We start from the raw sequence: 12416 nt of genomic DNA on the forward strand, positions 1-12416 counted from the left end.
AGGTAGTCAGTTTGGTTTTTCTTTTTACTGAGTGTGTCCTCTTGATCAGGGATACAAGTATACTTCAGGAAGTATGCTATTTTCTGATAGCCAGGCAGAGGGAATCTGTTTCTTTGTGTTCTAAACCCCAGCCCATCATTCAGTCTCAAAGAGAGAGTGATTGGACTGATGGTGTTTCCTAGAGGAAACCCCTTTCTGGCCCATTTCCCCTGTTGCACTTCACTTCTCCACCCTTTCCTATCAAAAGAGAACGTTGTTTGATTTTTACATATGTGTTGATCCTGTTTTATTCATATCTGCTATGAACTGTTGTTTTACTGTTTTCTGTTTGAACTGAACTTTTTTCCCTCAGCCCCTCCATCTTTTAAAACTTTGTCACTGATTATTTTTCTTTTTTCTCCTATTAAATAAGTCTATTTGTAATGGCTGTATGCAGAATATGTTAATTTTTAAGTATCTGATTCCCCAAAGTCCCCTTATTGTTGGAGTCTGAGGAAGACTGGCAGAGAGAAAGAGAAGGGTAGATTCCTTATAGGCAGTTAAGTATAGCTTACTATTTGCTGTGTATTAAACTGAGCTTTATGGAGTTAATCCAGAATAAACACCATCTCAAAGGATCAGTAACATTGATGGGGAGTGAGCAAAGGGAAGTTGCAGGGAGAGAATGGGAAGAGTTGTTTTTTTTTAAGGATATATGAATAGCTTAATACTAGCTTTCCTTTGCGCAGCATGCCTGGTGAACTTCAAGTTCTCATTGACAAGAATCTGTGTAAAAGAAATGGTAGAGAAGTAACTTGGTCATATCTCTGTGATTTTCTTGCATTAGGGTCTGGGGGGTGATTGAAGTGCATTATTGGGACAATTAATACCCATTGTGATAGTATTTAAGTTACTTTCTCAGCTCAATGTATGTTCCAGGCCAGAAATACTGCTCTTTTTTGTTTCAAGATAGAACCAGGTTTGGAAATAGAATTGGGAGGTGGTGAACTGCTGGAAATCTTAACCACACCTTAGCTTTGGATTGGCTTATCCAAGAGACTCAGGTCTTTTAAAGAAGGACTCAGATATCCAACACCTGCCCCTGACAATTTCAACCAGAATTTTAGTGCTAGGAGATACATATTTGTGGACTGAGAATCATGAAATGTGGCCTATAGAACTAGAAGCAAAAATTTATTAAAGGGAAATGTAGATATATTTTAATTTAACCCTCTTATTTTCCAAATTAGGAAACTGAGGTTCAGAGACATTATTAATAGTGGCAAAGACCTCGCATAAAGTCTGTATGTTATCATGATGAGTCTTAGTAAATTTGTGATTTATTCCTTGCTACTTGGCTCTTAGCTGAGCCAGGTTGACGCCAGGACTGGTAGATCAATGAGTTTTGAGCTTTTGTTTCTAAGACCATCCTTGCCTTTCAGACCAATTTCTAGAAAATTCTTAGTAAAATTTGACACCTGCTAGGAACAAAATCCAACCAGTCCATCCTAAAGGAAATCAGTCCTGAATATTCATTGGAAGGACTGATGTTGAAGCTGAAACTCCAGTACTTTGGCCACCTGGTGTGAAGAACTGACTCACTTGAAAAGACCCTGATGCTGGGAAAGATTGAAGGCAGGAGAAGAGGACGACAGAGGATGAGATGGTTGGATGGCATCACCGAATCAATGGACCTGAGTTTGAGAGTTGGTCTTGGGAGTTGGTGATGAACAGGGAAGCCTGGTGTGCTGCGGTTCATTGGGTTGCAGAGTCGGATGCGACTGAACTGAACTGAAGGAACAAAATTTAACTTTTCTCTGAGATGTGGCTTGATTTTCATGATTGACGTGGTTTAGTTCTTACTGAGGGTATGGTAACAGTGCCTGACCCCCACCCCCCAACACTATCTCTTAGAGCTGTGTGCTCAGCAATGCTTCTCATTAGGTAGGCTGACATTTCTGAGTATTTTCATTTGGATAACCTATTATGCCTCCTACATGCAGGGGTATAATTAAAGTGGCGTTCAGTATTTCAAGTTAAAGAGGACTAGAGAGATTGTTTAAGATAGTCCAGCAAATAACTGGGTAATGACTGGTTGGGTGATGCAGGTTTTTGCTTTTTTAAAAAATCTCTGGCTGTCTATATCATCAACCAAAACACCCCCTCAGAATTATCATTTTGCTTACAAAAAGCCTGCTTGTCTCTTTCTGATTTCTGTAGGAATTGACAGATTTATGTAGTAGTATTGGTAGCTCATCAAGCTGTCTCTGGACTCTATTCTTTATGATCTGTTCAGGCAAAACTCGTCTGAGGAATACACATCCAGCCCAGTTCTAGCATCCTGAAATTACGTGTGTACTTCAAGCATTAAAGTCAGTTACAGGGTGCCTCTTAGTTTCTCATCTGGAAGATGATGTCATCTCATCTTTGACGGAAATGTTTCTGCTCTGAAAGCACTGGGAGAGGCTCTGGTATTAAGGCCAACTCTTGTTTTGTTCCACATGCTGAGGGGGAATGGGGGAGGGGAACGACAACTCTTATTTTGGAGCTGTGTACTGTCTGAAAATATCTCTGTTTTGATTATCTCCTCTTGTAAGGCCAGCTCATTTCCCCTCTAAAGTTTACCTTTTTCACACTTGTCAATTGTATTAATTTTCTTTTCTTCCTCTACATTTTCTCCTTGCTCTCAATAGTAAGTCATAGCTGCCAGTGTTTTAGTAGCTGCAAACCAGTTTATGGAGAGTCCTAGTGATGTTTTGCTAAGTGACTAGAAACCATCCCTTTTGGTACCTTTTTTTTATCACAAACACAATTTAGGCTGGGATTAAGGACCAAAATGTAGTGCTTCCTTAAGACTATTCAGAGTTACTCAGAAAAATTTTCTGTGACATAGTATGATTCAACTTTGTATTTTAGCAAGAATTGATTGGATTGTTTCCTCTGTGGCACTTAACTGGCTGGTTCAGTTGTCTTGAAATTATTTTAGTAACATGAAAGATTTCTCAGCTAATTTTCATAATTTAGAGGCTAGATCTTTATTTTTCAAATATCCAGGAGATATGCTGAAATTAGGGATACCTGTTTTATGGGAGAATATTGATATTCTAAAGGATATGAAAGATGAATTCTGCAGAGATAACCTGTTAGCATATGCACTGATACAGGTTTGTTTCAGGTTGTATGGGCATCTCAAAGTAATAATAGAGAATGGGAGTGAGTGTAGAGGAGTCATGCTTCATTTGTAGCTTGCAATTGTCAGCAGCTTTCTAGGCATCATCTTTCACATTTTTCTTCTAGTCTGTCTCTGTAGCAGCATAATAATATGTTGTAATGAGCTCAAGTTAATGTGTAGGGAGGGAATTGATGGTGATCTGTATGTGTGGAACTGTTGAGCACTAGTTTACTGGGGAAAATGGGTTATAAAACAGAACAATAAAGCCATTCCCAAATATCTCTCTAATTGTTAAATTACCTTTTGTTATAGAAAATTTATATAGATAAGGAAAAATAGAAACTTAAACTTAGAATATCACCTTAATCATACTATTCAATATAGTCACATTTTAACATTTTAGTATATAATTTTCTGGACCTTTGTTATGTGTGTAAATACATGTGACTTTATAGATAAGTGTTTTCAAAAAATACTGTACTATGTAATTATTTAGCTTTTTCCATTAAACAGTTTATTGTGACAGTCTATCCATGAATGAACATAAAGATAATGGTTTTATACTATTTCATTTTATGACTATACCACAACTTATATCACCTATATTGTATATTTAGATTCTTTCCAATTATAGTTGTTACATACAATGCTACAATAAATATATTTGTATATATGTCTTTGTCCACTTGACCAATTATTTCCTTAGGATAAATTCTCACTTCTGGGACAAATGGTACAAATTTGCTTTTAAGGCTTTTTGCTAGATATTACCAAATTGCCCTCACGAGTGGAAGACCCTTAAGTAAAATGTATCCACATTCTTTTTTAAAAGGATAGAAGCCTGTGTGCAAGGAGCTTTATACCTGAAATTTTTTTGCCAACCTGAAATCATGCAATAGTGAAATTGTTTGGGTTACAAGTTTTGTGATCACTCCTGGAATTTTTCTGCCAGAGCTTCTTTTGTTTTTTTTTTTTTGACTTCTACTTAGAACTACAGAAAATCTTCTCACATTTCACAGTGGTACTGGGGATCAGGTCAGGTCCTGTTAATAATTTTAAACTTTAGAGATGTCATGTGGGTTTTTTAAAAATATGCTTGTTCTGTTGTAAGCAACTAGAACCCCAGAAGTAAGTGATAATTTTCTGTTTTTCCTCATTTAGGTCTCCACTTTCTGTGCTGTGGGGTCACCCGTAAGAGAGGTAGATCTGATGTGTATCTGTGCTGAAGAAGCATGAGCTCCTTACGATTACTAGCAGCGGACTCCTCTTCCCCATAACAATTGCAATTTTTTTTTTAAGTAGTGTGCATGGCCTTTTGAGAAGGCTGTGAGTGTCTTGCAAAGATTATTTGACTTTAGCTTCCATTTCCCTCTACCCTCTCCAAAAAAAATACTACCTTAACATAGCAACTTCTTTTCTCACAGTTGCACAATATAAGATGAATCCATTGACTATCCTTTGTCTCCCTCGAAGTCTTCCCATAACTCCATTTCCTTTTGTTTCAGTAAATGTGTCTCTTTTTCTTTTCCCTTTTTGTTGTACTTCTCATTTCCCCTGACCCTTCTCATCCTATAGATGAGATTTTATAATTCACAATGATAATAATTGCTAGTATTTACAGAGCATTTATTGCATATTAAGTGCTATATAGGATTTATTTAATTCTCATAACTGTTCTATGATGTATATGTTATTATATCGCCATTTTATGGATGAGGTAACCAAGGCCTAGAGAGTTTTAACCAACTTGTTCAGGTTATCTAGTTAGTAAATGCAGATCTCATATTCAAACCTAGCCAACTTAGGTGTGCTGATTTCAGAGCCCACATTCCTACCCATGATACCTTACTGCTCTCTCACTAATCTCAAAGTCTGTGTGAACTAACTTGACTTTAAACCAGATTAAATATTTGTTGTTCAACAAAGAATAGTGCAGAGGGGAACTTCCCCTTTTGATTTGAGCTGTCAAAATTCTGAGCTCCTCCATGTGTAATACCTGGAGTTATTGATCATTCTTTCAGAAAATATTTTAGAAGTTAATGTGGATTTTTGCCAAGGCCTGGTAACTGATTGTACAGTCAATTCTAAGATCATTAAAACAACAAGAGTGCCTGTCAGATGCCCTCTTTTTGTCATTGCAGATTCAGTGATCATAACTCTTATGCTTTTAATCAGATTGAGTCATGGTCCTACTGACACCAAAAAGAAAATTCTTAATCTGAAAAGAATTAAAAACTTTCTCTCTGTTAAAGTTGTTCATGTCTTTTTTGAAGAAAAGAGGTACTTTTACTGCTCGTGAAAGGCAATGCCAAAGAATGCTCAAACTACTGCACATTTGCACTCATCTCACACGCTAGTAAAGTCATGCTCAAAATTCTCCAAGCCAGGCTTCAGCAATATGTGAACCGTGAACTCCCAGATATTCAAGCAGGTTTTAGAAAAGGCAGAGGCACCAGAGATCAAATTGCCAACATCCGCTGGATCATGGAGAAAGCAAGAGAGTTCCAGAAAAACATCTATTTCTGCTTCATTGACTATGCCAAAGCCTTTGACTGTGTGGATCACAATAAACTGTGAAACATTCTGAAAGAGTTGGGCATACCAGACCACCTGACCTGCCTCTTGAGAAACCTGTATGCAGGTCAGGAAGCAACAGTTAGAACTGTACATGGAACAACAAACTGGTTCCAAATAGGAAAAGGAGTACGTCAAGGCTGTATATTGTCACCTTGCCTATTTAACTTATATGCAGAGTACATCAGAGGAACGCTGGGCTGGAAGAAGCACAAGCTGGAATCAAGATTGCCGGGAGAAATATCAATAACCTCAGATATGCAGATGACACCACCCTTATGGCAGAAAGTGAAGAGGAACTCAAAAGCCTCTTGATGAAAGAGGAGAGTGAAAAGGTTGGCTTGAAGCTCAACATTCAGAAAACAAAGATCATGGCATCTGGTCCCATCACTTCATGGGAAATCGATGGAAAAACAGTGGAAACAGTGTCAGACTTTATTTTTTTGGGCTCCAAAATCACTGCAGATGCTGATTGCAGCCATGAAATTAAAAGACGCCTGCTCCTTGGGAGGAAAGTTATGACCAACCTTGATAGTATATTAAAAAGCAGAGACATTACTTTGCCAACCAAGGTCCGTCTAGTCAAGGCTATGGTTTTTCCCGTGGTCATGTATGGATGTGAGAGTTGGACTGTGAAGAAAGCTGATCATCGAAGAATTGATGCTTTTGAACTGTGGTGTTGGAGAAGACTCTTGAGAGTCCCTTGGACTGCAAGGAGATCCAACCAGTCCATTCTAAAGGAGATCAATCCTGGGTGTTCATTGGAAAGACTGATGCTAAAGCTGAAACTGCAATACTTTGGCCACCTCATGCAACGAGTTGACTCACTGGAAAAGACTCTGATGCTAGGAAAGGTTGGGGGCGGGAGGAGATGGGGACGACAGAGAATGAGATGTCTGGATGGCATCACCAACTCTGTGGACATGAGTTTGAGTGAACTCTGGGAGTTGGTGATGGACAGGGAGGCCTGGCATGCTGTGATTCATGGGGTCGCGGAGAGTCGGACACGACTGAGCGACTGAACTGAACTGAGGACCTTAACATCTGTGAAATTGCTCTGTCAAGGATCAATTTTGAAAGGCAGCTTCTGCTCTAGAATACTGGCATTGTCCATTTCAAAACAAGTATAATCTCACTGAAAGAAATGAAAGGTACTTTTTTACTGTTTTGCCAGTGACATTGATGACTGTTGCTGGAGGAACAGAGTAGTGGTATTGTTAAATCCATTGAGAGGAACCAAAGGAGGACTCTATCCTGATATCAATGAAAGTGGGAAGGGAAGGGGAAACCTCAGGGGAAGAAAATATGTGTTCATGCTGTCCATTAACAGTTGTAAGATTTAGTTTGTAGAAGCATTCTAGTTCCTTTGGTGCTTTCCTTTCCCCCTTAGACTCTAAGTGGTCAGGAAATTGAAAACAAAATATGGTTTAGAAGAAAGAGAGTTGAACTGGGGGGTTGGGAATGTGAATTCCAATTCTGTCTCTGTCACCACCTTTGCTCTTTAATTTTGAGCACATCCCTTATGCTCTGTTTATTTACTTATAATAGATTAAATTCGTCTTACTATTAAGAATTGGGCTTCCCTTGTGGCTCAGCTGATAAAGAATCTGCCTGCAGTGCGTGAGACCTGAGTTTGATCCCTAGGCTGGGAAGATCCCCTGGAGAAGGGAAAGGCTACCCACTTCAGTATTCTGGTCTGGAGAATTCCAAGGACTGTATAGTCCATGGGGTCCCAAAGAATCGGACACGACTGAGCAACTTTCACATTAAGAATAGGTTAAAATCTCAAAGGCCCTTCTTGAATGATTTTTTCTTACTGTAAATTGTTACTGATTTGTTAGCTTAAATGGGCATATAGGTTCATATGTGGCTGAAGGGACTAAGTTCTCAACTTGTTCTATTTAAAAATAAATTTTCATTAATATCTATAGATCTCAGCCAGATTGAGCCTGCCTTGGTCAGAATTTTTTAAAAATTCCCGAAGTGAGTATATCCTTGCTTCTCTAGGTGTTTTATATATCTGTTTAGTTATTAGTGGACAACAAACCAGTCTTTATTAGTAAATATGTAGTTGCGTACAGTTTTATACATTGGTCATTGTTTATGTCCCCTAGATCTTTTTCCATTTCCATCTTTCCACAGAGGAACTGATCCTTGAAGAAATCACCATGATTGGCTCTGCGTCATATATTGACCCACTTAGAATTAAGCTGTTTATACAGTTATTTTTCTGACACAACCTGTTCATCATGGCTTTATTTTTTGCTGCCAGTGGAGCAACATTAGCTTTTCGTTTAGAATGCTTCTTGGTCCAGGGCCTATTGATAAGTAGGAACTACATGATCATGAAGGAGACAACATGAAGGAAACGTTTTTCCCTGAGGAGGAGGAAATTTAACATTGGAATTCAGTAGTAGTTATTATTCAGTCGCTTAGTTGTCTCCTACTCTTTGCAGCCCCATGGACTGCAGCGCACCAGGCTTCCCTGTCCTTCACCATCTCCTGAAGATTGCTCAAACTCCCGTCCATTAAGCCAGTGATGCCATCCATCTCATCGTCTATTGTCCCCTTCTCCTTCCTTCAATCTTTCCCAGCATCAGGGTCTTTTCCAGTGAGTCGGCTCTTTGCATCAGGTGGCCAGAGTACTGGAACTTCAGCTTCAGCATCAGTCCTTCCAATGAATATTCAGGATTGATTTTCTTTAGGATTGACTGGTTTGATCTCCTTACAGTCCAAGGGACTCTCACGAGTCTTTAGCACCACAGTTCGAAAGCATCAGTTCTTCAGTGCTCAGCCTTCTTTATGGCCCAACTCTCATGTCCATACATGACTACTGGAAAAACCATAGCTTTGACTAGACAGACCTTTGTCTGCCAAGTGATGTCTTTGCTTTTTAATATGTTGCCTAGGTTTGTCATAGCTTTTCTTCCATGGAGCAAGCGTCTTTTAATTTCATGGCTATAGTCACTGTCTGCACTGATTTTGGAGCCCAAGAAAATAAAGTCTGTCACTGTTTTCCATTGTTTCCCACCTATTTGCCGTAAAGTGATGGGACCGGATGCCATGATCTTAGTTTTTTTAATACTAAATTTTAAGCCAGCTTTTTTACTCTCTCTCACCTTCACGAGGCTCTTTAGTTCTTTGCTTTCTGCTATAAGGGTGGTGTCATCTGCACATCTGTGGTTATTGACATTTCTCCTTGCAATCTTGATTCCTGCTTGTGATTCATCCAGCCTGGCATTTCGCATGATATGCTCTGCATATAAGTTAAATAAATAAACAGGGTGACAATATACATCCTTGATGCACTCCTTTCCCAGTTTTGAACCAATCAGTTGTTCTATGTTTGGTTCTAATTGTTGCTTCTTGACCTGCAGTTTCCTCACCCAAGAAAGGATGCTATATATGGATTGTGGGTATGGATTATAAGATCATAGTTTATACTTATCAGTATTTTTTACACAGATGCTAGAAAGCAAACTTTCTGTTGACTGATACTCTAATCTTATTCTAATTTAGGGATAAATCTCATTCTCCTTAAACATTGGCTGGATGGGAGTTGCCATTGCTGAGTTGGTGTTCTTTTCTTTTTGTTTCCAGTCCCCCACCCCCCCATCTCCGCTTTCCTCTTTCTGCTGCTGTTGCTTCTAAAGAGAAAGCTTGATTAAGAAAAGGTGAACAGGTACAGTGCTTGTGACTCTTCAGTCTCAGTAGGCATTTTCTCATTGGTAAGAGCCAAGTGACCCAAGCCATCAGGCCTTAGCAGTTGGTACTTTGTTCCCTAAAATGTTACTCTGCTGTTCATTGGGTTTCTTCTCTACCAAGCTGGATGTTATAGCAACATTGATTCTCTACTTTTCTCTTCCTGTCCATTCTTTGGTAGTTTGGGAGTTCTGACGTGTACCCTCGGAGCAAAACTTCAGACAAGGAAGAGAATGAGTCTTGGTTCCTATTTCTCCGCCCTGCTGTTACTTGTTTTATTATTTTAAAATAATTTTTATTTTTGGCTGCGCTGGGTTTTTGTCACTGCACACTGGCTTTCTCTGGTTGCTGTGAGCAGAGGCTACTCTTACAGGCTTCTCACTGCAGTGGCTTCTCTTGGTGCTGAGCACAGATTCTAGGTGCATGGGCTTAGTAGTTGTGGCTCACAGGCTTATATGCCCTTCGGCATGTGGAATCTTCCCAGACTAGGGATCAAACCAGTGTCCCCTGTATTGCATGATGAATTCTTAACCACTGGACCCCAATCCTATTAATATTCAGACCCCAATATCCTTCCAACTGCCTCAGCTGTAGTGTTTTGGGGATTAATCCAAATTTTGCAGTTGCAGATAGCTAAGTAATTGGTACCGTGTTCCACTGAATTAAGTCCTCCCACCCTCATTCTGGGTACTTTGCATGAGTGTAGCAGTCCTGGAGCTGTGTTTGTGAGATAAAACTAGGAAAGGTAGCAAGGTAGAACTTTTTAGGGAGTAAGAAGGCTCCAAACTTACACTCTGCCTTCAACTCACTTACCTGCTTTTTTGGTTCATTGTTTAACTTGGTCCAGTGGCTCCTTACATGAAGAGGTTGTTCTGTTCTAGGAGAAACTGGCAGCCTAGGATTGGACATTGGCTCTTGGTTCTGTCAGATCCTTCCAGACCCCTTCCTTTGGGGTAAAAGAGGAAGAAATAAGTCAAGTACTGACCAGGGAGTCCAGAATCAGTGTTGTTTTCTCAACTGAAAGAATGCTGATTTCTTCATTGAGAATCACTAATTCTACTATTGTGTGTATACTTGCACAAGGGTTTGTTGGGAATATGGGGAGGCTAAGGGTTTGGGGAGCAGCCAAGAACTTTGAAGTGCTAATTAGAATTTCGTGATGGTCTAGATAATTGAACAATTAAACCTTCCTGAGGGCCCAACTTTGCTCTTCCATTACAACTCACATATGACAACATATTTGTGTAGCACATCACAGTCCATGAAGTACTTTGATTTAGTTTATCTCATCTAATCTGTGTATAAACCTTCTAATATAGATTGTTCTTTTTTAGTTATTAATAGAGAATAATTTGCCTGATGTAACAGGGATTTGAGGCTTAGTCTGCCTGCAGTGTGGGAGATCCGGGTTTGATCCCTGGATTGGGAAGATCCTCTGGCGATGGGAATGGCAACCCACTCCAGTATTCTTGCTTGGAGAATTCCATACGGTCCATGGGGTCACAAAGAGTCAGACATGACTGAATGACTAACACACACACAACAGGAATCTGAACCCAGCTCAGCGTGTTCGCTCTCATCTGAAGGGTTTTTAGATTCAAAGGGTTTGACTAATTTTTTGTTAGAGAGTGCCTTAAATTTTACAGTTAAGTTAGCAGTTTTAATCTTGAATCTGAGTTGTGCTGACTTATTGTTCCTTGGAAGCTTTAGCTTAGGGTTCCAGTCCTAGGTTCCAGGTCTTTCACCTACCTGAACTTGACCTGATTGAAGATGAAGCACCCTGCAAGAAACATAGATTTTTGGGCTTTGCTATTTTTCTAATTTTCTGGGTCATTTTATGCAGCACTTCTTCCTAACAGCTAGATGACAGTTTTCTTACCTCCTTTTTCAGAAAGAGAATGAAAACCATCTGTTCCCCATAATTTTGCTACTCTGACTCATTAGGGGAAGGAAATTTTTCTGCTCTGCTTATTGGTACCAGAAAAGCTTTTACCATTAAACCTTACATATGGACCAGAACTGAGATTTTCTTCCTCAGCTACTAACTTATGTTATTGCGGATTCGTCCCATTTGGATCTTCTTTCTTTTGTTAAATTTATTTTGTTATTTACTTGGCTGCATCAGGTCTTAGTTGCACGACACTGGATCTTTGTTGCATCATGCGAGCTCTTTGGTTGTGACACATGGACTCTCTTGTTGTGGTGTGGAGGCTCAGTAGTTACAGTACATGGGCTTGATTGTCCATGGCATGTGGGATCTTCGTTACCCAGTCAGGGATCAAACCTGCATCCCCTGCTGTGGAAGGTGGAATCTGAACCACTGGACCATCAGGAAAGTTCCTGGATTCTTCTTAATTTTCTTTAACAGGCTAATCTTTATTCTCTTTGAATTCTTGAACTAGATCAAAGTAATATATCAGTAGTCTTTGAAAAAAATAGACCAACAATTTTCAATATGAAGGGGAGAAAGGTCTGTCTCCCTGGGTGATCATGTGTCTCCACTGTGATCATGGGTGATGTCTTTAGGATGGCATACCCTTAAGAACTGACTTAACCTTAAGAAAAAAAAGAATTGATATAACCTTTTGTAGTAGTTTTCTATGGATAGTGGTCTTTTAGTCACTTTCTAAATATATTCTTGAAATCTTTTCTATATTTAAACTGATAAAAGTCAAATATTTAACTACACACGTATCTTACACATCTCCACTGATTAAATATTTAGTAAGTAAACAAATTCCTGTTGCATTTACAGCAGGATCAAGATGAAGATGTAAGGATATAGAATCATGTTTTGCCTGCATTGAATACTTTTTCATTTTTTCATCATTCCTTTTTCCCATTCATAGCTTCTTCATCTCTACAGACAAATTCCTGTTGCATTTACTGCAGGATCAAGATGAAGATGTAAGGCTATAGAATCAGGTTTTGCCTGCATTGAATACTTTTTCATTTTTTCATCATTCCTTTTTCCCATCCATAGCTTCTT

At 39.2% G+C, this 12416-nt stretch overlaps 1 protein-coding gene across 1 annotated transcript in view; it reads left to right on the plus strand.

The window, feature by feature from the left end:
* Window positions 1–12416, plus strand: part of PIP5K1A (phosphatidylinositol-4-phosphate 5-kinase type 1 alpha) — a 41245-nt gene that overhangs the window by 4789 nt on the left and 24040 nt on the right. The window contains 1 exon segment of the mRNA XM_088835754.1: window positions 4313–4351. Coding sequence (XP_088691880.1) covers window positions 4313–4351 — 39 coding nt within the window.

This window comes from Moschus berezovskii, chromosome 4 (assembly GCF_049115385.1).
Source record: "Moschus berezovskii isolate FMDL1 chromosome 4, NW_MosBer_1.0, whole genome shotgun sequence".
Classification (NCBI taxonomy): Eukaryota; Metazoa; Chordata; class Mammalia; order Artiodactyla; family Moschidae; genus Moschus; species Moschus berezovskii.